This window comes from Eleutherodactylus coqui, chromosome 4 (genome assembly GCF_035609145.1).
Source record: "Eleutherodactylus coqui strain aEleCoq1 chromosome 4, aEleCoq1.hap1, whole genome shotgun sequence".
NCBI classification, from domain to species: Eukaryota; Metazoa; Chordata; class Amphibia; order Anura; family Eleutherodactylidae; genus Eleutherodactylus; species Eleutherodactylus coqui.
The window spans coordinates 24282328-24308910 of NC_089840.1; the positions used below are offsets into that span (position 1 = coordinate 24282328).

Consider the following 26583-nt stretch of genomic DNA (forward strand, 5'->3'; position numbering starts at 1 on the left):
GCGACTGTTCAAAATAGGTCTTGCACCAAAGCAAACCTACTGAGATGCATGGAATAGATTGTCATTTGCATAATTGAATCTGCCATGTGCGAATATACTCCAACAGTGTAAAGGAAGTGATGAAATCGAAATGGATTCCGCTTGCATATAGCCGCAGTGGAAGACCTGTGAGTGATCGGGTTAATGAATTGGAAATGGTTGCGCATGCGTGCGGTTTTCCACGTGTATGGACAGCGTATTGTTCGTGCGAAAGACAGACCACAAGCAGAGAATGACATCAAAAAGTAGCCCAACCTCCTGGAAACACCCTTGTATCCCTCAGGCAACCGCCCAAGCGACATTCCCTCGTACTGTCGAGGTGAGAGCTGTTCTGAGAGGCTTCAGATAATGGGATACTGATCTCTAGGCTTGGCTGGTTTATACTACTTTTTTTGGAAGTAGTATAAAGAATTTTAAGAAAAAAAACAAAAAAACACAACACACACACACACTTCTTTTAGAGTAGGAAGAGCCCAGAAGAACAAGCGGAGGTTGCAGACAGCAGTCTGGATGGGTGTGTTGCTCCCCAGACTGTCCTGCATTCTCTGCCCACAAATTCCTGCTTTCTTTATACCATTTGTATTGGGTTTAGCAACTTGCGAGCAAATCTGCGCCCATACGCAATCTTAATTGTGTATTCATTGCGAATCAAAAGACATCCGTAGAGATCAATGGAGCCCATATGCGAGGAATCCAGTGAAATAGAGCATGCTGCGATCTTTCTTCCACTCACGGAATCCACAATTCCTACCCGCAAGTGTGAGCGAACCGGCAAAAGTCCATACCCTTCAATGCCCGTGTATCATCTGCGCAGACAGTGATCGCTGACTCCGCGATTCAAATCCCTTCATATGAGACTGGCCATATACTTCCGCCATATTGGTTTCTGGCATTTCAGGATTTGTTTTGCTTGTTTATTAAAAACACCATGAAGAATATACACCAGTGTGTTACTTTAATGTTGCCCATCCGTTTTTAAGCTTTTTTATATGGTTGTGTTAAGAGAACCCAAAGTACATAAGCATTCACCTTCAGGGATCTATAATCTGCACTTTAGGAAGCAGCAGCCAGCAAGATCACTAATCATATTTTGTAAAGCTTAAAGTCCTTTTAAAACAGGAAATGGATTTAAAAAGAAAAAAAAAAAAAAAAAAAGATTCATCCTTGTAAGAAATAGACTTTTATCAAAAAGGGAAATAAAACCTTCGGTGTGGCTTTCCCCATAAGCATATATTAAGCCAATAAAGTAGCGCACATTTGTTGTGCCTGCTGCTTCCCATCAGCCACAGGTTCCCTTTACTACCCCTCCAGTTTCCTAAGACTTTCCGCTTGCCGAGTACAAGGTATCGTTTAATTCCAAAATAAATAGTTAACATTCAGACCGCTTAACGACGAGGCAAGACAATGCAAATGATGCAAGAAAAAAGCCGAGAAATTAACAGTCGGAGCAGCCTTGAAATAAATGCCTGTGGCTATGAGCTCGGCATCGGCAGCAGAACAACTTCAATAGTGTTAGGTACATGTCTTACATTTCAAGGTCAATCTTCCCATGAAAAATAATGACAAAATGGGAATACTGTATGGTTTCATATTACAAATGTGCAATGCCTTGTTCCACTCTTTTACATACAGCATGCCTTGTATTTTCCAGCGATGGCTTAGTGTTCTAGTCTGGAGATGGATTTGCCATGGCAAAATACTAGCAACATCTAGCAGTTCCCATAAATCTTATTTACTGTACAGGGTTATTACAAATGATCTTCCTGATTTGAAGCCCTCATAACTCACGTTTAATGACACTCCGATACATAAATCTGATAGAAATGGAAAGAAAACTCAAAAGGTTTTGTTGCGCAACATCAAAGAGGTTTTCCACATCAGAGGTGATCAACGTGGCCCACTTTGTCACCCAACGGACATTGGGGTCTGCAGTCAAGTTCCCGCCATAAACATAGCAGATCACGGCTGTTGTGATGGGTCCTCGCAGATCATGCATGGTGGCTAGCAAGGAGGACATGTAGACCAACACTCCCCCAAAAACAAGGCATAAGGTTCGGGAAACTTTGAGGTCAAGGAAGAAGTGGATCATCATCAGGACCTGCCCAGCCCATCCATCTGTTTGGCATTTGTCTATTGAGCTCACTCGTGACTTGGAAGATGAAACCTAGGATTTCCTGTTTCAGCTATGGCATAAGCCCTACCTGTAGAATATATGAAATCCCCGGGGTTGCTTCCTCATAGAAAAAGAAGGGTCTGTACACTTTCCCAGAGGTTATAGCGCAAAACACCTTCACCTTGGCGGAGTTGCGCATTCGCTCCATGTAGACAAGTGGGTTTTCGCTCCCCCAGATTCTGACATTACATTTTTTGCCCAAAAGGTTGGAAGGTTTTCATCACCAAACCCTACAGATTCTATGAAAGCCTAGATTTCCACAAGTGTGTGCATACTCTTGTAGCAAGACCGTCACCACACTTTGTTGTCCTGTTTCAGGGCCGGTAACAATTGCAACCGGTAAAGATGAAATCGCAAAGGTTTGTGCAGAATCTTCCACCCAGTCGTCTGCGGAACGTCCAATTCTCTGCTTGCTCTGAAGGTAAATTTCTGAGGATTTCGTGTGAAACTTGCACAGACGCGCTCCACTGTTTCCACATTTCCGGAAGACTTTTTGCTTACATAGATGCAACCTTTTTCCGTAGAATCGGAGCACCACTTCCGAACTGTGCGCCCGCTGGGTGGATCTTCACCAAACTGTTTGAAAAGGATATTACACACTAACAGACTGGTAGACGTGAAAATCAAGGGCACAAAACGCTCTTCTGTCTACAATGGCAGCCAATTTGTCTCATAGCCCCCTAGCAATGACTACAGCAGTATAAAACTTTTTAAGCTTCCTTTAGCAAAACTGTCCAACAGTAAGAAGGTCCTTGTTCCCCATAACAACCAATCACAGCGCAGCTTTCAGTTTACCTCAGCAGCTTGAAAAATGAAAGCTGCATTCCAATTGGTTGCTATGGACAACAAGTTTATTTGACTGTTCTTTTGCGAAATGAAAATTTTTGGGAGTTTGCTTCCATTGATCTCAAAATTCTGTATCCGAATGTCATTAAACTGGAGTAACAATCTGTACCAAGCCTGTATTTGGTATATGAGGGTTGTTTTAGTCTCATTACTGCATATCATGAATTTTCTAAACTTCATGTGTTGCCAAACGGCTCCTTCTGAACATTCCGCAGTGTTTTCTCTCCTAACGGGTTAGCGACCACATAATATAAACGTATGCAATGTAATCACGGCTGGGGTATGGAACAGGCTCGGGAGCTAGGCCTGGTGAGTGCTCGCTGCTTAAAACAGCAGACATCCACCAGGAATCCAAGCAGCCGCTAAACAACTTGAATGCTGCGGTCAAAGCTGACCGCGTTATCTAAGCAGCTAGCAGGAGACCTCGCTGCCCATTTGTTGCAAGATTGCAGGGTGCTAAAGAGTTCATATGGCCGCCTAGAGCCTAGTGAAAACTCCTAGGGCTGCCATATATTGCAGTCAAGAAAAATCTGCCTGTGGAAGGGCTTAATCCACAGCTGATTTCAGCCGGCACATAACTGTGCTCCTCTCACCCCCGAATACGGAGCGCTCACGGCCAGCACCAAGAGCACAGCGCACACAGTAGCGGTTGCCTTGTGACCAAGTGCTACCATCGCTGGTCAGGTGAAGCAGAACTGGACTGCCGGTCACCGGGTAGAAAGATGGCGGCGCTCTGTAGCGGTTCCCAAGTGACGATGTGCACTGCGTTCTTCGTGCTGTAGGGAGCACTCAGTATTCGGAGTTATCAGCTGTGGATCTGCAGCTGAATCAGAGTCAAAATTTGTACCAATGGAGTGGATTTTGGAGAGGTTTGTAATGCAGAATTGACATTAATTTTGTTGCAGATTATGGACTTTTCTCAGGCATGTGATATCACGGTCTAAGAGCAGCTCAGTCCTATTCAATAGGAGCGAGCTGCAATACCAGGCGCAGCGCTGTACATTGTATATGGACTGAAGAGAAGGCCGGGCTGACCCGAGCACCACTACCGCTTCAGTTAGCCGATTGGTGAGGATCCCAAGAACTGAACCCCCACAAATCAACTATTTATGACCTATCCTGAGGAAACATCAATAGTTTAGTGATGGAGACCCAGTTTAACCTCTTAATGAAGCGCTCCACCCCCCCCCCCCCCACCTTTTTTGTTTTAGGGCTTGTTTTATTTTTTGCAGGACAAGTTGTATTTTTCAATGGTGCTATTTAATGCACCATATAAATGTTCTGAAAAACTTTAAAAAAATGCTCAGTGGAGTAAAATGGAAAAAGAAAAAAACAAAAAAAAACAAAACATTCTGCTATCTTTCGGTGCATCTTGTTTCTACAGCGCATAAACTGCAACAAAAATGACCTGATAACTATATTCTATGGGTCAGTACGAATACTACAATACCACACTTAGTTGTTTTTTTTTGTTTTTTTGCTATACTACTTTTATTTTTTTTTTATTATTTCCTGCTGCCATTTTCTGTGCGCAACAACTTTATTTTATTGGAGACAGTGTGATCAAAAAAGCGCATTTCTGGCAGTTTTTTTCCCCCCGACGTTCACTGTGCGTGGTAACTAATGCTTTATTTTGATATATTGGACTTTTATGTATTTTTGTTTTATGATTTAGATTTTATTATGAATATGGCAAAAGGGGGGTGATTTTAACTTTTATTACTTTTTTTTTTCCTTTCAATAATTAGTAAAACTTTATTGTTCTTACTTTTACTTCCCCTAGGGGGACAACAACGTGTGATGCTTTGATCACTCCTGGAGTATGATGTTATGCCATAGCATTACATCATACTGCTATCGGACAGGCATTCTATCAAGCCACCTTATGGGAATGGCTTGATATGCATTCTACCAAGACAGCCTTGGGGCCTTTCAGAAGGCCCCCGGCTGCCATGAAACCCGCATGGCTCCCTGCAATCTTATCGCAGGGGGCCGTATAGGACCCACTGAACATCATTCTGGCCATTTAAAGAGTTAACAGACCTGATCAGCCGTGCGACTGATGGGAGCTGTTGCTGCGGGGTGTCGGCTGTAAGAAACAACCGGCGCCCGCAGTGTAGGATGGGAGATTGCCGCGCAATCTCCCTTCATACATACCCTAACGCTGCAGGATGTAACTGTACGTCCTATAGTGTTAAGGGGTTAGTAGACCAACATTGAAAAGTACAATATACCGCAATATAGGAGTATTGCACTATATTATAAATTATCAAAATTATTGAAAAGCTCATATCCCCAAACGAGACTTTAAAAAAATAGAAGTGAAAATCAGTTAACCAAGAGGTTTAAAAAGATTAAAGTTAAAGAAAAAACCAACAAAAAACATGCAAGAAACCAGCATAATTGGTATTGCTTAATTTTAAACATCCAAAAGTATTAAAATATATTGAATATAAATAGAATGTACATCTTTTCTAGTATTTTGGCTTTAGCTGCTGCAGCAAGGACTCTCCACTTACCAATAAAGTTGAGGTATCCTTCCCCTCCGAGGCCGTGCGTTATCAGTCGCATCATCTTATGAAGCTGAATTCCACGGTCAATAACCGCCGTTAATGGAGACACCACACTCATGTTTGAGTACATCTCCGCATCCATTAGCCAGAAAGCCAATGTTTTATCTCCGACGAGCGCCTGAGAAATCAAAGTGGAAATAAATTCAGTATTTTTGTTTAGTTCAATGTAGGTGTGTTCATAAAATGAGAAAGCTTGGTCTGGTGGAGAACGTGTGTAACTGGTCAGTGATAGATAGCAGGGGGGGTTAGTAATGATACACACTCTGATTGGGTCACCGTTACTAATGGGGTACCACAGGAGTCGGTTTTGTGTCCTATTCTTTAATATATTTAATAATGACCTAGTAGAAGGATTGTGCAGTAAAATATCAATATTTGCAGAAGATACAAAGCTGTATAAAGACAAGAGAGGACGGAATCAGGTTACAAGAGGATCTGGATAAGTTGGTGGTTTGGGTAGAAAAGTGGCAAATGAGGTTTAACACTGATAAATGTAAAGTTCTGCATATGGGAAAGGAAATGCAAGTCACCATTACACACTAAATGGGAAACCACTGGGGAACACCGACATGGAAAAGGACTTAACTGGAGCAACCAGTGTCAGGCAGCTGCTGCCAAGGCAAATAGGACCATGGGGGGCATCAAAAGAATTCTAGGGGCACATGACGAGAACATTGTTTTTCCTCTTTACAAGTCACTGGTCAGATCACACATGGAGTATTGCGGATAGTTTTGGGCATTGGTACTCATGAAAGACATATCAGAGCTTGAGCGGGAACAAAGGAGGCAACTAAGGTAATAAACGGAATGGGAGGACTACAATACCCAGAGAGGTTATCAAAATTGAGGTTATTTAGTTTAGAAAAAAAATAGCTGAGAAGCGACCGAATAACTATGTACAGAGACAGAGATCTCTCCCATCATCTGTTTATACCCAGAACTGTGACTTTCCTCTAGATGTACAGAGCGCCGCCTTGTTAAAGAAGGTTTCTACGCCAACATAGAAGGGGGTTCTTTACTGTAAGAGCAGTGAGACTATGGAACTCTCTGCCTGAGGACGTGCTGATAGTGAGCTCGATAAAAAGTACAAGAGGGTTCTGGACGTCTTTCTTGAGTGTGACTATATTACAAGTTATAGTCACTTTTTACTTCAGAAGGGCCGGGGATCCAGGGATTATTCCAATTGCCAGACTTGAATGAGCAAAAAATTGGCTTCTACCTCATTGCCTTCCCCTAGATCAACACTGGAGGGTAATAGGCCGAATTGGAAGGACGTATGTCTTTTTTCAGCCTAACATGCTATGTAACCATTTAAAGTAAAAAGTGTTGCATCTCATCTCCGTACCCTTTCTAACTATCTCCATCTCATATATAGCTCTATATCCATTTATAGGTCTTTAAAAGGGGATTTACCACTTAAAAATAAGTAACAGCTGGCCATGGCTCAAAGAGACCTCCCAGTATATACATCTGGTGAAAGTCAGGTGACCACTGCAGCCAATCAGAGACTGCAATATCACTGCTGCTTCTCCGGCATTAGCACTCGCATCCGATGCACCATGATGTCAGGGGTTCAAGACAGCGACACTATGGCCTCCGATTGGCTGCAGCAGTCACCCGACTTAAGCTGGAGGTACATACCTGGACAGCTGCCGAAGCCCCTCAGCTGTTTCCTGGGGTGCTGAAGAGAGTTATTTTAGGACATGCGGTTCACATTTTTTTTCTATACTGAGACAATCCCTTTAAAGGGAAGCGGTTACATCCCAACGGCCCATAAACTAAGCGGTGATGCCGTTGGGGAATTCACCTGCTCCCTGGATCCAGTTGTGTCCTCTGAAGAGTCAGATTTTCAGAGTCTCGTATGCGCCCTCTCCCATTGACTTGTATAGGGGAGTCCGCGCACGGAACTCTAAAGAGAGTCCAATTTCAAGTGCTGGTACAATCTTCATAAAAGGCCACTGCTGGATCCAGGGAGCGGTCGAGTATAACTAATACATCCCCTGGCTCCCCGTCATGTCCCCCAACAGCACCATAACTTAGTTTATGGTGCAGTGGGGACTTGACAGGTTGCCTTTAAGCCCTAACTTGACAACTCAAGTATACTCTATTACATAATGTGGATTTCGTAGAGAGATCCCCTATTTGGGATCAATACAAAGAGCAGCTCCAATTCTGGCAGAAGCAGCTCAAACATGTATTATATAGTCACCCACTCACAGAATGTGGATACTACATTTCCACTCTGCCCAGAGCTTCCCCTGGCGATGACTGATCTTTGGGGGTTTCCGCAGTTAGACCACCGATCTGTCCTGTCTGACTCAGTGGGGCCGCAGCATAGCTTCACTGCTGCTCTGCTGACCATCACACCTTCACTGCTGCTCTGCTGACCATCACACCTTTTTTTCCTCTAACCCCAACCAGCAGCGACCCCCATTAGATTCAGCGCCTAAATATTTGAACCTATCAAGTGGGCGATCTCCTTCACCGACAGTCAGCAGGTGACATCAAGCCTCCTTCTTCCACTGACATCACCCATTGACAGAGACTTGAGGAGACCGACCATTTCACAATTTCAAAGCTCTTGGAGCCGAATCCAAAAAGGGATTGTTTTATTTTGCATTCGCTATACAAGCCCCCTTTTCCATTCCTTCGGCTTAAAGTGTTAGGCCGAATGAACACGTCTGGGTCGGATTCTGCATGCAGGATCCTGCAGCGGAAACCGAACCTGTGCCCGGCTGGTGACCCCTGCGTACCTGTCCCGATTCTTCCTAATCTGTATTGTGGATGTGCCGGCCGGCGCACATGCGCAGGTCAGATTGTGCCGCACTGTCGCTAGGCAATGACACAAATTATGCGACCCGTCTGCAGTGTTAGCTGCAGACGGGCCGTGGATCTGGCGACTTCCATTGACTTCAATGGAAGCCATCCGCACTGAAACAGAACATGCTGCAATTTTCCCTCCGCTTGCAGACATGGAAAAGCGATTTTCAATAGCATATTTATGCGCAGTATTTGCTGCAGAATCCGGAGACGGACGCCCACTCTGGATTCCGCAATGCAAATACGCCCGTGTGCACTGGGCCTTAGCAAAGCTATGCAGCTGACCCTGGCAATCAAACAGCAATTATAGGTCCTATCTAAGGAGTGGCTACACATTTTCAACATTTCACAACCATCCAGTTTAATTTTCTCAATTTATATGTGAAAAAAAATCTAATAAAAAAAAAAAATTTGCTAGATTTTGTGATATTTAGAAAATACTCAAAAAAAAAAAGCAAATAACTTCAAAGAGCTTAAGTCATCAAAGTGTCAGGACATTCCATGAACAGGTAAGGGGGGATAGCTTCATATGCCACGGCTCCATTTAAGCCTTTAAAAACAATACAAGTCTATGTTTCTGCCCAAATCTGTGACATTGGGATTCAGACGGACTCATTGACTTATGTTGCCTTTGAGGCTTATTGCTTAAGGACCTTTTTCCCAACCAATCCACATGCTGAAAAATAACAGGCTACTATTTCCCTCTGCCCTCTCCCCATGTGTCCTTCACTGGCAGCTCCGGGTCTCCAATATGACAATGTTTACAAGCCGCAGCAGCCCGATTAAGGGATAGGATTAGCTGCAGCAGCCAGTTTACGGGACATCGCATGCTGCTGCAGCCTGTAAACATTACATCAGAGAAGAGACTGAAAGCAGTCACACACACAAACACATGTATGTGTATCTATCTATCTACCTGATCTACCATTCACAATAGGCGATTGTCACAGCTCACCTCCTCCCCCCTTCCCTGCACAGGTCATGGAGATTGCCCACAACACTCTCAAATAGTCAATAAGTCACCTCCTTGTGTGAATGGCCAGGAGCTCTGCTGTAAAGCATCTCTCTGAATGCTGTTAAATGTAGCTCAGGCAAAACGGCCGCCCCATGGCATTTACAGAAAGAAAAGAACATAAACAATAGATAAATCAGAAAATAAAAACGGAAAAAGGTTTTTATATTAGGGAAAAAAAAAATGTAGATGACACATTTGTTTTAAGATTAGGAAGTTGACTTTCCCTTTGAAGTGGTGTTAGCCCGTACATCAGCTCATCCCTCATTAATTATGCGCGTTATGTTGTAACAAACAAAAAGTTGTTCCCAACTTCCCATTAATTGTTCATTCAGTAGGGGAGGCGAGGACAGAGCTTAAATGGCTCATTATGCAGTTTGATAATTATAAAAGTTTTCTCTTTCTACACTGTGCACATTGTCATTGTCTGGAAGCCACAGGCTTCTGTAATTAGCGCAGCACCAAATATTAGCCGGCAGATAGAACAATGTACAGTATTAATATTTGGACAATAGCCAAGAACTTCCAGACTTGGAAGAAAATGCGGTTAATTCAGGAGCTTCTTTGAAAAGGACCTAAATACCTGGAGTACAGCCAGGGAGAGGTTAAATATGGATAGGACTTGGAACATAAAATGTACCACTACTATAGAATTACCTATCCCACTTATTCGTCAAGGACATCACAGAAATTTGTAAGCATGCTTAAACGGTTTTCTACAAAAAGATACTCCTCAGAAAGAAATGTAGGAGAGAACTTCATTAGTTATATAAAGCGGATGTCTTGGCTCTTTTCAACTGAGAACCTATCCTCTGGATAGCCTATCAGTAGTAAATGGACAGGGGCCTACCGATCGAAACCCCCATCTATCAAGCTGATCGTCCGGTCCACAGCCCAGTGGACGTGGTTATCATTGGATAGGCATTTCTGGCTTCCCCCATGAATAGCCTGTCTGGAACAGTCCAAGCAGTTTCATCATACAGGAATTATGGTGACTCCTGGAGAGAACAGAGACACAAGAAATTCCCAATGTAATCACAGGACCCAACTGAAGAGAAGGAATCCAGGAATTCTCAGATATAAAGGAATAACTAACCAAGGCAATACTAGCTTACTTATAGATACACTTTTGGACTGGCCATATAACGAACTAAAGAAAAAAAAAAAACGCAGTGGCCCTTTAAAATAGAAGATCATGATAAAGAATAAATAATGGGAAGGGAAGAAAGGAAGACCGCATTTGTGCCTTTACTTCAGGGTAATCGCTGAATGAAAATGCTATGTTTTATAGGTTTCTAGGTTTTTATTCCATTTGTAGGTCGACTTTACTATGTTGGATTACAAATGCATTACTTGGTCATGGCTTTCGGCATAGGCGATGCACTTTTCATTATATCGTCTGTTCGTCAGTGTATGAACGATGTCCCCCATGTTCCAGTCTTCATCCTTGAACTCCTTCAGGATCTGCATTAAAAATAAAGTGAACACGTCTTCTACAATAGAAAGTACTTTATATTCATGCCCAACTTTCTAAAACATGTCAACTGTGTAAGAGACTGAAATACTGGGCCCCAATTAAAGAGCGAGCATGTTCAATTACCTGAATCCACTTATCTGGCACAGCCATGGCTAGACGGTAATCAAATCCTCCACCACCCTGGGATACAGGACAGCAGAGAGCCGGCATCCCAGAAACATCCTGTGAAAAGGAGAGAAGAGCATTAACTCGTTCAGTGCAGTGAATAAAAAAAAAGGAAGAACAAGAGACAAGGAAAAGGAAAGTTTTTGCATCTCAGATGATATTCTTTCACTTTAGTCCTTTGTGTCCCTAACAATGGGGTCAGGATACCATCTAATGTGCAATGGGGGCGGATAAACCTTCCTTGACAGATGATGCTGAAGTAAAGACAGAATGGGGATGTCGCATTTCAAATGCCCCTATTTTTTTGTTCTCTTGTAGATAAGCCATCACCAGAATTGTCTGGCTGCAGCTTACCTCTCTAGACACATGGATTCAATGTTTGGCTCAACCCATGGACGTTGGGTTGAGCCAAACATTCAGGAAAGACAACTGTCAGAGAAACGAGCATTCATCCAACAGTTGTTCAATGTGTACGATCAGCTATTCTATTCAAGTATTTGTAGCTATCAAAAGTTTAAAGAGTAACTAAACTTTGAAACTTTTTTATTTAACCCTTTGCAATCCAATTTTGGATTCAGGGTTTCATAGGGAGCTTTCTCTTCCTGCCATTATACAATAGTGTCATCTTCTGGCTAGAGCCAGTACTGCGGTATGGGACATGCTGGAGAGGCCCCCTGACAACAGAGCAGCCAGTAATTTACAGTAAGAATACCCTGCCGGACGTCTTCCGACATTGGAGCTGTACAGCCTTCAATCAGAATGTCTTTAGACGTCAGACAGTGGATTGGAAAGGGTTAAATAGGCCAATAGTAGAAGAGAAGAAGAAACCTTGTAAAAGAGCTTATTCGAGAAAAATGCCCTTTTCTGCACTTTTCTGATGCTTCCCCCGTTTCTGCACTCTCTCAAATTGCACTGATAAAATCCATACACAAGTTCGTACATTGAGAGATTAGATAACAGCTGCAGCCCATAGAAGTCTAAGGAGAGGGAAGGAGCTGCTGGATGGAAAGAGAAGCAGAGAGACTCCCAGAGATGTGGCTGCAGCTTCTCATAAGTCTCCTCACTGTAGTCCTGCAGTCATATCTAAACTGCTTGGTACCCCTGTACAATGTCCTTCATGATACAGCCATGTATGTGCAAGTCGCTCTGCTTCTTTTCTTTCAGCAGCTCAGTTCTCCTTCCACTCCAGATAACAGCTGTAGCCCATAGAAATCTAGGGAGCGAGAGGAGGAAGAAGTTGCTGAAAGGAAAGACGTTGAGCAGCTTGGCTGTATCATGAAGGATCCTATCCAGCAGCACTGAGCAGAATATATGTAAATCTAGGATTAGACTGAGATAAAACACTTATTAGAAGGTGCAGCCACTTCCAAATCTCTCTGCTTCTCTCTCACTCCAGCAGCTCCTTCCTTCTCCTACCCTTTCCATAGACTTTTATGGCTGCAGCTCTTATCTGTGCAGACTTTTCTAGGAATGTCATCAGTACATTCAGTGATCAGTGCAGGAAGATAAAGAGAAGAGTTTGATAAATGGAGAAAGACATTTTTCTCTAATAAGCTACAGTGACCAACATACAGTAGTAATTGGTTCTGGGTCGACCATTGTATAATGAAAGCACAACTCTATGGAAAACTGGTAAGTGGTTCTGAAGCCTCCTAAATGTCATTCAAAATGAAGATTAAAGAATCAAGCAGATACAGATGAAGTACTTCATTACATGGTCTGCGTAAGAAGCACCGCATTTGCCATTTTCATCCATTGTCACAGGCAACAATAGGACATACAATGTACAGAGTCCTTGGAAATTGGACCACGAGGGAGCGAGTGTGCTATCAGACGCGAGTCATACGGCTACAACTCATGTATGTCCATGTTAATCTGTTTAAAAGATGTTAATAAGTTACATTGTATCCATTTCCTTTAGAGCTGGGGGGGGGGGGGGGGGGGGTCTGATGCAGCTCATACAGGGGTAAGTACTAACCTTTCCTAAAATTCAGATTCATGATTCTAACTAGCCATATAGTGATGTAGGAAAAGGACAAGAGGTTGACAGAGGTCTCATGGCAAAAAACAAAGCGAAGCTCTAGTTTAGTTTGTAGCATCTGGAAGCCACTTTTATTTATTTGGTTGCAATTTGAGTTTTGGAGTAGTCAATCCTAGGTTACTCTCAGGCCGCCTGCACACGAATGGGTCGGATTCCGCATGTGGGAGCCCACAGCAAAATCTGGCCCTGTGCCCAGCCGGTGACCGTGCATACCCATCTTCTTCATCTGTACTGCAGCTCGCCGGCAGACATGCGCAGTACGATTTCTTTTCCCGTCGCTAGGCGATGATGCGGAGTCCGTAACCTGTTTGCACTGTCAATTGCGGATAGGCCGCGAATTGGATGGCTTCTATGGACTTCAATGGACGCCGCCCATGCGGACACCGAACAGAAATAGAGCATGCTGTGATTTTTCTTCCGCTAAGCATGGAGGAAGAAGTGATTTCCATAGTATGCCATGAAAGGCATTTGCTGCGGGCACATCTTCACGGCCGGATCTTCTTTCTTCGGCCTGGCGGAAGGTAAGAACCGCATCGTCCGGAGCAGGTGAGTTTAATTCTGGTACGGGTCTCCCGCGGATCCGGACGGCTTCCATAGGCTCCAATAGAAGCCTGCGGGAGCCGTACCCGTGGGACACCCGCACGAAAATGGAGCATGTCCATTTTTTTCCCTGCACGTGGATCCGCGCCTGACGGAAAATGTGACATCCGCGGGTATTTAACTACCTGCGGGTGTCCAATGCATCCCTATGGGGCGTGGATCCGTGTGCGGGAGAAACGCTGCGGATTTTAAGCCCGTGGACATGAGGCCTTAGTTGAGCCACCTGTCTGATGCTTATCAGGCACCATCTTGATGTTAGTGGTTATGCATCATAGGATTGATGTGCAAGTGACACTAACTAATGCTGTGCTGATACCCATTTCTGCCTGCTGGATGGACAGTATAAATAAACTTAACCTCTACATTCACCTTAAGCTAAAAGGCCATAAGTATGTAGGAGAGTGAACCATCATCTCCTTCATTATAACTGTGAGACAGAAGCCTTTTACCATAAGCAGTAATGTGATAAGCGTTTCTGCCCCCTTAACACCAGCAGGTGTGGTACAGAGCATTTACAGGACCTTCTAGTTAGGGCCCTCTCTGAAGAACAAAGATCAGAACTTCTCAGGGGGCAGTGGGTCTCCACAAGATCACATGACCCAGATAAAAGGAGGTTTTCAGACCGAAAATGATAAAGAAGCAGTGCTTTATTTAGTTAAGGACCTGATAGTCGCCTCAGCAATCACCACTCCTTTGCTGTCACACACGAGGATTGCTCCCTGAATGTAGGCGAAACAAAGCCAGAGATCTCTTCCGACCAACCGCCTCCATTTAGAGTAAACAGGCAGTCATCAATTAACGTACAACTGCCTGCTTAAACGGGCCGACAGTTACCAGTAATCACTCTTTTGAGCGATAACTCAGGCAACTATCGGACCGCATAAAAGTGCCCTTAGTGATGGAAGTCCCCAGAGGAATTTGTCCCCTCTGCTCTCCCTATAATTCAGCCTCAAGTCTGCTAAGGACGGACAACAATGGGGTTTATCCAGTTGTACACTATTGAAGGCCTTACCTTAGTAGAGGTTATTAACAGTAGATCAGCGGGGATCCTGGGTTCTAACCCTCACGATCATCAGTAGGATCCACTGGTGTGGTCATGCATGCACTAAGCTGATTTCTACAGGAAGCAGAGCACGCCGCTCTGTCCGCAGTGGCCAGACGTGGTATTACAGGCAAAATTCTCTTTGAAGTGAATGGCCTGTAATACCAATTGGAATGGCGTGATCTGCTTACTGCACACATCAGCTCGGGGCAGGAGTGCATAAGCCTAGGGAACAACTGATTAGTGGTGTCTGAGCCAGTGCACTGCCGCTGATCTACTAATCTAAGGATCCCTTTAATGCTTAGCCTCAGTGGTAAGGAAGATAAGGCTGTATCACTGCATAGCTTTCCCATTAAGTAGACCACAAAACCCCAGGGGCTGCAAGGTAAACTATGGTGCAATGTCAAAGGGTAAACAAGCTAGAAGAAATGGTGGCAGCAGTTGAGGCCCCAATGTGAGGTCCAGAGGGAATCCTATGCAGTAAAAGTTACCTGTATGACTTATCTTTAATACCCAGTGTGCTTACATCCCATAGTGATGCATGATACCGGTCTCGTACTTTACATAAACATTAAAAACAAATTACTCAACTCCATGTGTTTTACACTAATCCCATAATGCAGTCATCATTCATCAATTCTTTGATTGCATTCAGCTTGTAACTTGGCATAAGAATTCAATAGGAAGCGTGTACGGATACATAATTTCCCCCAAAAGACTAGTTTTCAGAAAATTAATATCGCCTGCTTGCACAGCAAGAACATTGAAACACTTTCCAATTTTTTTTCCCTCTTTTGCAAAGCCGTAGCAGTAGGAAACAAGGTTATTTCAATGACCATTGATTTCAGACATTACACCGTATCCTACGCAGCATGCTAAAATTAAAACGTTATGGTCACAAGTAAGCAGGCCGAGCAATATTTTCAAATTTGTGCTTATTGTCTATGTCAGCCATTTATCAAGGGTGCATCCGGAGGGGGTGAACAAAGTACCCACTGTAATCACTGGGACAAACAATTGCAAAAAAATACAATGTAAAATGATGCAATATGATACAATGTACAAACTTCTAAAAAGGAAATCAAATGTGTGGCGGTGGGGGTGATCGTGAAATACAGCCAAGCTTGGTTATTCCAGGTATAACTGTTGCTTTCCATAATCAAGTTTAATGGACAAATTAGTGGCTTGCATACTCTCAATGGCCACTTTATTAGAGGCACCGGCCTTTTCACGATTGTAGGTTCTCTGTATGAAAATAAGGCAAGTAACCCAGAATGCAGCATAAAAATCACATGTTTTCAGTGGATCACTTGTGCATCCCCATCAGATGTCAAAATCCAGCAATCTGGGAAGCCTCCAATGAGGCCGGGTCATCGTTGCTAGACTAGCCAAGGCCAGGATCATCACTGCCAACCCTGTGGGGTTTTCTTGCATAATGGTGTGGAGTGTAGTAAAAATGGCTTGATCGAGAAAAAACACCCAGCGAAAGGCGATCTTGTGGCTGGAAAAAAACTCGGCGCTGAAAGGGGTCAGAGGAGGATGTCCGGTATGGTTTTAATTAAAGGTGGTGTACAGTCAAGCAAATTACATCTGAGCAAGAAAAGTGAAAAAAAGCACATACAGGATGGGATGAATTGATCTAAGCAGCAGACTGAACATGAGTCAACAGTGTGATGCAGCAGCAAAAGAGGCAAACACAATTCTGGGATGTATTAAGAGAAGCATAGAGTCTAGCTCATAGAGTCTATCCCCCTTTACTCTTCCTAAAAGCTCATCTGGATTATTGTATCCAGTCCTAAGCACCCCAACTTAAAAATGACAAACTGGAGCAAGCTCAGAGAAGAGCAAGCAGGATGGAGAAAGGTCTGCAAATCATGTCCTTTAAGGAATGGTTAAAGGATGTATGAATGTTTAGTTTGCAAAAAAGAAGGCCGAGAGGAGACTTAATAGCTGTCTACAAATATCTGAAGGGCTGTCACAGTGCAGAGGGATCAGCCCTATTCTCATCTGCACAAGGAAAGAATAGAAGCAATGGGATGAAACTGAAAGAGAGGAGAGACAGAATAGATATTAGACAGTGCGGGGGATCAATGAGTGGAACAGGATGCCACAGGAAGGGGTCAGTTCTTCAGTTGAAAATTTCTATGAAATTGCAGCCAAATACAACATTGGTGCTACAACTAATGTGTCCAAATGCAGAACTCGCTATTCCTTAGCACAGCTGGACTATAACAGCAGACGGCCAGTTCAAGCACCATTGCCAAGACAAACAGAAAGAGGAGACTGCAGGGGGCAAATCGCAAAAATCGCATCACTGAGCAGTAAAAAAACATCTTCTGGTTAAAGACTACAGATATCTGTTGCCCCGTGCTGATGAGAGGTCAGAACTTGGTGCAAGCAGCATGAATCGCTGACCCCTTCCTGTCAGCTGATGGAGTAATAACATGGGAATGTTTTCCTTGGTCCTCGGTGGACGTTCACCACGCTAAACCGCCGGGGTTCTGAAGACCAAAAGCAGAAGCTACGGTACTAGATTAGGCGTCTCTAATAAAGTGGCTGTTCAGAGTAGGTTACTGGAGTCCTTCAGGTTTTAATTAAAATTCAATTAGCGAATCCAGCGCCCTGAGAGTTCCAGGTATAATAATACATCCAGGCCTTGAATATCACATGAGGGCTCACACTCAATTATATGTTAAACAATGAATAATGGCAGATTTGTGTGCGGGAAGCGACTCCTTCCTGGCAGTTCTAGGATGGCATTAAACATGTTCTTTTATAGCAAAAGCCAACCATTAAAACTGTATTACAGAGTCCTGTATTGAAATTTGTTTAGAAAGGTTGGCATCTGCACAGGATTACGACGCGAGCGCACAAACATCTACTATCTGGCACCGCATCAACTATTTTCCTTGCATTCATTTTCAGATTTCGCAAATAAAAAACAAGTGGAAACGGCAAATATTAAATACCTCCGCTATTGTAATGCAGTCAGGGTACAGAGAATGGATCATGTGATTGGATAGCATGAGGTACACAAGGGAGTCTTCATCTATGTGCAAGCCAAAATATTCACAATAGTCGCCGGAGAAGCCGCAGCCTGGAAAAAAAATGCAGAAAAGTGAAAATCAGATATACCAAAAAAGGACATAATGTGTGCAGTTTTTAAGTACATTACTACTCAGAGGGTAGAGGAGCCGGACCTAGAAAAGTACTTAGTACTTTTTATAGGCCCTGCTCCTAAAGGTTCATTCACACGAGTGTGTGCCGTACATAGGTGCGCACAAAACTGCTCACCCACATACATGCACAAACACGTGTGAATGAAGGTCGGCCAAACACAGCCAAACACAGGCAGCTCTAAGCCATTCATTGAATGACAGCCGAGTGCTGCCTGTGATTGGTCACAGCACTCGGCCAATCACAGGTAGTGCTTGGCCATTCATTGAATTCAGCCAGCACTCAGCTGTCATTCAGTGAATGGCTGAGAGCTGGGCCAATCAGATACAGCCATTTCAGCAGGCGGAGATTTTAAATCCCTGTTTGCTGAAAGAGCTTCAGAGCAGTGCAGGGAGAAGACAGGCTAGACGTGCCTGAGTCCGGGCAGCTGAAGAGAGGCGAGTATAATTTGTTTTTTTATTTTAACATGTAAGCCCTTCCCTGAAAATCATCCTTAAATATTTAAACCCCTTCACAGAAAATCCCTGTAATGGGGCTAACCGCACTGTCTTTAGCTCTGTCCATGTCACGTTCGGACTTCCCCAAGTGCGGTCTGGCCTGACTACGGGCCTCTGGACCCAAACTCAAAGCATCATACACATACCATTGATGAGTATGCAGTATAATGAAGTATTGTAGTATGTGGCACAAGCGATCAAATAATCACAAGTTCAATTCTCTCAAGGGGACTTAAAAAAAAATAAATGCAATAAAACATCACTATTGTAAAAAATAAGGGATATTAACATTTACAAAAAAAAAAAAACACCTTTCCCATATATATTAGAACAAAAACATATTTGGTATCACCGGGTCCGTAAAATAGTCTGATCTATCACGCAGTGACTGTAGAGAAAAAAAAAAGGAAAAAAGAAAAAAACACTGAATTTTTTAGTCACCTTCTCTGACTAAAAAAAAAAAAAAAATTTACAAAAATGGTCAAAAAGTTACACCCTCATACAAATTGGTAACAAAAAAGGAGCCCTCAGAGCGATACTGACAGAAAAATAAAGTTATGTCAGAAGATAGTGGCAGAATTTTTTTCTTCAAAAAAAGGATTGTAGTTTTTTTTGTTTTTTTTTAAAGTATAGCAAACGCATAGCTTGAAATATAAGCCGTACCCCCAAACATAAGCCCGACATTTTTTTGCAGAATTCAGCCAGCGCTTCCTGGTTATGGAGTTCAAAAATCCCGCCTCCACGAAGCCCTGCCTCTGATTGGTTCTTGAATGCCGCGGCTCAGCCAATCCCTGCAGCGCTCAACAAACCAATCTCTACATCACTTCCTGGAAGCGGGATATTTGAACCTCTGACCAGCATGCGCTGGCTGAAGACTACAAACAAGTGCCGCAGAACTGTCAGAGGAGAAGTGCAGTGGAGCGGACAGCGCCTGCTAAGTAATGTATTTTTTTTTTAATGCAGCTGGGGGTTATTTCAGGGACAAACAGAAGGATTTCCCTCTGCAAAAGCTGCATCGCCCCGCACAGAAGCCGCGTTTTCATGCGATGCAACACAAAGGAAGTCTCCATAGCGAAACACGGGCTGCAAAACATTGCAAATCATGGCTGTAGACAGCATGCCATGATTTTTTTCTTCTTACAATGTAGCAGCCTACAAAACATCGCTCATGTGAAGGAACTCATTAGAAAGCATGGGCTTCACATACATGCGACTTGTAACACTGTCACATCGTGAGAAAAATCACACAATTTGGTCAGCCGCATGAAAGTGTCCTTAACTTACAAAACGGACAATACAAAAAAATAACTCCAATCGTCATACTTACCGATACCGTGGTGGTGGTAGAGCATAGATGTAACACCGTCAAAGCGAAAGCCGTCAAAACCATATTCTTCAATCCACCAACGCAAATTGGAGAGCAGGAATCGCAAAACCTCCCAGCTGGAAGAGCAGAAATATAGATCTTACCATCATTTATTTGGTTACAGAAAGAAAAATAAAAAAGTTCAAATTGCAACGTAATGTACCCGTTCCATGCGGAGGATGCTACGTCATACGTAATCACTGCTACAGAAGTAAAACAGAAAAATAGCTAAAATGTGTCTACTTAAACTGACCCTCCCGTTGCAGGACAAAAATCTGTCCTGGGACCAGAGGGCATGGGGGTATATTACCTACAGAGTTCTTCTCTGCGGTCCTTCCAATTCACCAGTTTCAGGTCCCGATTTTTGATGTTCAAAATGGCCGACACAATTTTCAGCCTAATCTCATCCCCCATAATGCACTGGTAGTGTTGGACTACCAATGCATTATACTTACTCTCATTGATCAGAGTTGCTCCCGTGTTCAGCACTGGCCAATCAGAGAACAGTGCACAGTGTGCATTAAAGAATTGCTGCAGCCATCTTGGACAGCTGAAAATGGGGGCCTGAAACCAGGAGATTACAGGGGCAGCAAAGAAACCACTGCAATTAGCATACACCCTTTCCTCTCCTGTCTCAGGACAGAATTTTGTCTGAAAAGCATCGGGTCACTTTGGAAAGCAACCTGGTTAACTATTGTTGTTAGCTCACGCCCCTCAAAAGGCAAGCTTCCTGCAGGTTTTTCACCTTTGCCCGGCTTCTTTCAGTTGAGTGATATCCATGCCAGTATCAGCTCTGACAGTATCGGCCATCATGTCCTTTGGCTCCAGGTCTTCTTTTGCCACTGATCTGTCCAAGCATTATAGATTTTTCTAGCAACTCTGCTCACATTACATGGCCAAAATCCGTGAACCTGAGCCCGGTCAACTTGCCCTCCAGGAAAATATTGGGTCTTAAGTAATTATGTACTTCTGCTACTCTTGCTGTCCAGGGTATACACAGCAGTGTTCGCCAGCACCACAGCTCCAACACATCAATCCTCCTATCCGCTTCCCTCGCAGTCCAGCTTTCACATCCATACACAGCTATGGGGGGAAACGGTGGTTTGCACTATCCTGCATTTAGCTGCTATGCCGATAGCCCTACTTTTTAAGATTTTGTCCACGTTTAACATTGCGTTTCTCCCCAATGCTATCCTAAATTTTATCTCTGGCATAGATTCTCCAGCCTGGTCAATTTTGGAACCAAAAAAGATGAAGTCTCGCTCGCTTTCTATGGCCTCATTGTCAATTTTGATTTGAATTTGGCCATTTTTTGCAGTCATGATTTTTGTCTTTAAAACTGAAAATGAAAAAATTGGCTTCTACCTGAATTTAATCTTGCGTATCAGCCACTTCAGACCTACTGCTGTTTCTGCAAGAAGAGTCGTGTCATCCGTATAACGGAGATTGTTGATGTTTCTGCCACCTATTCTCACTCTGTCTAGGTCTATTTCCTGCATGATCACTTCTGCATATAGGTTAACCAAAAATTGTGAGAAGATGCAGCAGCCCTGTCGGATGACTTTGCTAGTTCCAAACCAATCTGTGTCCCCATACTGTGTTCTCACAGTGGCTTTCTGATTGGTATAAAGTGATTTTATCAGCTTGACTAGATGTGCCGATACGCCCAGCTCTTGTAGGGCCTGCCATAGCTTGTCATGGTCCATGCAGTCCAAGACCTTGATGTAGTCGAAGCACATTTAGATATTCTAGTTTTTTATTTATTTATTTTTAACAAAAAGGGAATCTGAATCAAGTTTTTATGTTAAACATATTTAAGAATTTCACACCGAATCTGCAGAAGCATCCATTGCAGAACAACCACACTCAACATGCTCTTCAATGTAAATGTAGTATATTTATTACAAGGCAAGACTAACCAAAACTGTACAAAATGGGGACATTATTGCATCATTTGACTAGTAGAAGAGACTGAAAAGATGTAAGCGACTTTCATGGAAAATATATCAGTGATCACGAGAATGGGACAGCAGTAAAGCATCAATCAATTCAAAGAACTCGTCTCTTTCCATAAGGCCCATAAGCCCAGTAGTGCCGCGGCAGCGTGCATGCTTGATTGCTACTCCATTCAAGCTCATCACAGCGGTACTGCAGCAGGCGATGTGTGGCTGGCTACTCCTCCCGGTGAGAACGGATGACCGATACAGGCACAATCCTCCTTTCCCCTCCCGAAGGTCCTTCCACATTGGTTTATTGGACAGATTTTACAGACTTTAATCTAATTTCGATGGCCAGTTTTACAGTTGGCTAAAAAAAGTTACAGAACAGCGATTGAACAGTTCTCTTTAGAAAACCTAAATGTAGATAGAACAATGGGTGCCATGCCAACAGAATGCATCATAGAGCGTGTAGAAGTAAATTAGGAATGACTGAGTGCAGAAACCCTATGAAAGTACATTAAAAGTGACATTCCCATACATAGAAATGGCTATTAAATCAGATATCCATGGCACTCTGTTAGATAGAAGGTCCACCTCTGGGACCTCCACCAACCCTGACTGAATGCAGCAGTGAGGCTTATTGAAACATTCGAGTGGGCATTGTTATGCAGTTTCCATAACTCTCATAGAAGTCAATGGGGGTTGCAGAAATAGTGCAGCAATCCCTGCTTCACTCTTTCCGTAGGTCCTGACCACCACATAAAATGAGGTCAGGGGCAGAACTAGATCTAGACTTACTGTGCATTTGCCATGAAAGTTCTTACTTATTAAGACTAGAGATGAGCAAGCACGCTTGGTTAAGGCAGTTACTCGAGCGAGCATTGCTCTTCTCAAGTAACTGCTTACTGGTCCGAGCAGGCTCGGGGTGGGGGTTTGCCCCGGTGGTCTCTTCAATAGGGCACTTACGGAAAGAGCTGCGCAAGCTACCCATGCCAGTAGGGACTCTAAAAACTTGTATAGTAGAGGTAAAACACTGGTAGTCAATGAGAACAATGTCAGCCTTCATCAGCATGACTCTTCAGGAAGCCATTGTCTACATGTTTAGGTGCCCCCACCCCTTTAAACAGCAAATCTTTGCCTTCCCTCCAGCGACTAACTTCACTTTTCCACTTTGCTCCTATTATTAACCCCAGTTAAATTAATGTTCATTCTGGCATTTCCAACCTTGACAGATTCTCTGAAGTTTTCGCTTTCATTTCCCAAATGTCATTGTACTTTGTGAGGTGTTCTGTGAAACGCGCGAGCATATTGTTGCTTGAAAGATACTTCTTATAAAACAATTACTTTTTTTTTTTATTTAAGTGTTTCTCCAATCAACACCGAGCACCATATTGCCATGGGCTTAAAACTAGAGATAACCATTTAAAGTGGAGAAGTTAAAAGGTAAATCTTCAACAGGCTGCGCATTGCAAAAGGGAGAAAAGGAATATTATATTTTATACAGTGATAATCTGGTTGCAGAATCTGTTCCCCACCAGCGATTAGCTTCTCTTTCCTAGAATATTAATTAATAAAACGCTAAAAGGCAAGGTGACATTGAGTAGAATAGAACTGTTGTATGCTATAATGTGTCGATGCAACCGCTTGTGTTCATAGCGGGTAATATGCGATTAGCGGCGCAGCGGACATATTTATCGCCGTTTACAATATAATGACAAATATTCAATGTCATTATATAACAAATCTAAAGAAAAATTACAATTCTGATCCTATTGGTTTGTAGATGGAAACAATACATATTTTGTATTCACATGACTTTATAGCGTTTTTGAATACCAAGAACTCAATTGACTTTCCAGTAGGTATGCATTCATCGAAAATACTTCAGAGGGGTCTTCACATTAAACAGCTTGTCTCATGATAGACCTATCACCTATCCATAAGAGTGGTGAGACACCTAACGATCCAAAAAAAAAAAAAAGGCCCCATGTCGCCCTCTCCTCACTACAGGATCACCGAACCAATCCCCGATGTGAAACTGAATGGGACCCCGGCCACTCATACATAGTGCAGCTCCGTACATTTCAATGAGGTTGATTGAAATAGCCGACCCTCACTCCCACTGAAATGGAGTGGTACTACACGTGCACATCCATGGCTCCATTCAATGTGAGTCAGTTCATTGATCCCAAGGTAATAAGGGGGCATGGCACCCATGTTCTTGGGATTGGTGGGGGTCTCAATAACGAGACTCCCAACAATAAAACTTTTATCACTTATTTTATGGATAGGAGCCAAGTCGAACACGAGATAACCCCTCTTTGAGCGTACTCTGTTCGGGTGTTTTTGCACTCGAGCACAGCTTTTTCCGAGTAACTGACTACTCGGCCGAAAAGATTTGGGGGTCGCCAGGGGTGAGCGGGGGGTTGCAGAAGGAGAGGGGAGAGCGCTCCCCCGTTCTCCACTGATACCCCCCGCTCCACCACGCCACCCTCCGAATCTTTTCGTCCGAGTAGTCAGTTACTCGGAAAAAGCGGTGCTCGAGTGCAAAAACACCCGAACTGGGTACGCTTGCTCATCTCTATTTACCACTTATTAGCTGGTGATGAAGGTACTTCTTTCCTGGCTCTGTTCTCATATACTGCATTTGCCATTGCTACCGATTCTGTTCCTGACTTTGGCCTAGTTTTCCTGACTTTACTCCTGTCATGCCATTGAATACAACAGTTGGCTGCTCTTATGCAGCAAAGTAATGTGTTGGTTTGTCACATCCTGTCCCTACCACTGCTTTGACAGTGCTACCACCAGCAAACTGGAAATTCTCCCGACCTCCAGATCTCCTTGAGGTGGTTGAAGGAGTTTTCCAGGACTAAAAAAATACTGGTGAGCTATCCTTGAGATAGGTAAAATCAAAAATTGGTGGGGGTCTACCACTCTGGACTCCTGCTGACCAGCTGTCTGAGAAGGCTTCAGCACTCGGGTGAGCATTTTGGCCTCTTCGGCCAGTGACCTGTCCATCACATGGCCTCAGTGCAGCTCCGTCCCACCGAAGTGAAAGGGATTCGGCTAATATACCAGGCATTGCCACTAAGAAGTATACGGTGCTGTGCCTGGTATGCAGTGAACAGGACGTAGTGCAAGCAAGAGTGCTGTATCCTCTTCAAAATACCTGATTGGCAGGGGTTCCGAGCACCGCCGGATCAAAACCTGCTGACTAATCCTGAGGATGGGACATCATTATCAAAGTCATGGGAAATCTTTTTAAGTGTGCAATCCAGGCGATTCCTTGGGGTTTGTACCCCAGTCTAGACAGCGACCTTCCAGTACGTAATTATCTAATGGCTAGCACACAATGGGCAATCATTCTTTGAACGGAGCACAGCTACATTTTAATGAGCGTGTGCGCAATCTATACACAAAAATATGTTTTCCATCACGCTGCTAATTTTATGGCCACACTTTGTTATGTTCCATCACTTCAGCGGCACACTTTCAAATTAAATTGATAAAGATCCTATGGATTTGCTAAAGTAAGATGGCAGGAGGCTGCTGCCGGTGGTGTGAATTGCAGGTATTTTAATAAACAGAAACACAGCATGAAGAACACTCCGGCTCCGGCGAGTAGATTACTTTTAAATTCAACGGGATTATCATTTGAGTGAATTCTCATTGTCAGTCTGCTGGCAGTTGGGCAAATAAGTGAATGATGTGTTGTCCTGATTAAATATATAAAAAGGGAAGCTTTAGCGAGCCAAGAAAAGAGTCGCGTTTCCAGAAAAGAAAAATACACGTACAAACTGTAATAAAAGTGACCCGGATCGAGTGAAACTCACTGGGAGAAGCAGCAATTCAAGCTGGAGCCAAAAACCATTAGGCCTGGCTCACAAAGGCGGATTCCACCATCGATACGCGGGCATTGAAAGACGAACTTCTGCCGGGTCGCTCAGACGTGTTGGTATGAAGTGCAGATTCCGCGAACGGAAGAAAAAAGTCGCAGCATTGTCCATTTTAGCATGGATTCCGCACGGACGGCCACCATTGAAGTTAATGGATGCAAGTGTTCTTCACCCATACGCATTTAACATTGTGTATGAGCGGCAGAAACACTACATCATCGCGTACATCTGAGTGGATAAACGAGCACATCCACAATTACTTTCCGCAATGTATCGCAAGTTTTCCGCTGCGGAAATTCACATGTGAAATCCGACCCATTCGTGTGAGCTCGGCCTTAATCTAGGTATACAGATTAATACAACACTGGATGTAGTCATTGGGGAAGGGGGTGGAAGTGCCACAGGGAGCTTCACTTCCATGAAATCAATGGGAGCTGAAGCTGGCTATTACACAAGTGGCACTCGCACCTCTAACAATGGGGTTGGATATGGAAGAGTAATAGGAGGCTTTAGCTCCCATTACTTTCAATGGGAGTGAAACTGCCTATGGCTCTTCTGCTCACATCCTCAATGACGATCTCCACTCCACTGCCCTGACAACCAGCTGGAAGGACACCTGCCTGCTGGGGTGCCTGAGTGGTGGGTCCCGGACAATTAACTATTGATAATCTACCCTGAGGATGGATCATCAATAGTTTTTGCCTGGTAAACACCTTTAAAGCCAATTTTAGGTGCTGGTCACTATGTTGCCATACACCAATCTGCCATAACACTAATATCACCTGTCTTTAATTTGAGTAGGTCACCTTGGTGCAGCCAAAATTGAAATTGATCTGGCCAAGTCATGGTCGTCACAAAAGGTGGATCTCTAAAAAGGTGTCCAGCATTAAAAAGGGGCTTTCTGGCCCAATATTCCCTA

General features: G+C 43.6%; 1 protein-coding gene across 2 annotated transcripts in view; it reads right to left on the minus strand.

Moving 5' to 3' along the window:
- The window catches only part of GBE1 (1,4-alpha-glucan branching enzyme 1), a 114166-nt gene that overhangs the window by 19299 nt on the left and 68284 nt on the right, over positions 1 to 26583 (minus strand). For both annotated transcript variants that reach the window (XM_066599141.1, XM_066599142.1), the window contains exons 9-13: positions 19790 to 19905; positions 17758 to 17885; positions 11064 to 11162; positions 10817 to 10927; positions 5578 to 5749 (exon numbers count right to left, since the gene is read on the minus strand). In XM_066599141.1, coding sequence (XP_066455238.1) covers positions 5578 to 5749; positions 10817 to 10927; positions 11064 to 11162; positions 17758 to 17885; positions 19790 to 19905 — 626 coding nt within the window. The remainder of the gene's footprint in view (positions 1 to 5577; positions 5750 to 10816; positions 10928 to 11063; positions 11163 to 17757; positions 17886 to 19789; positions 19906 to 26583) is intronic.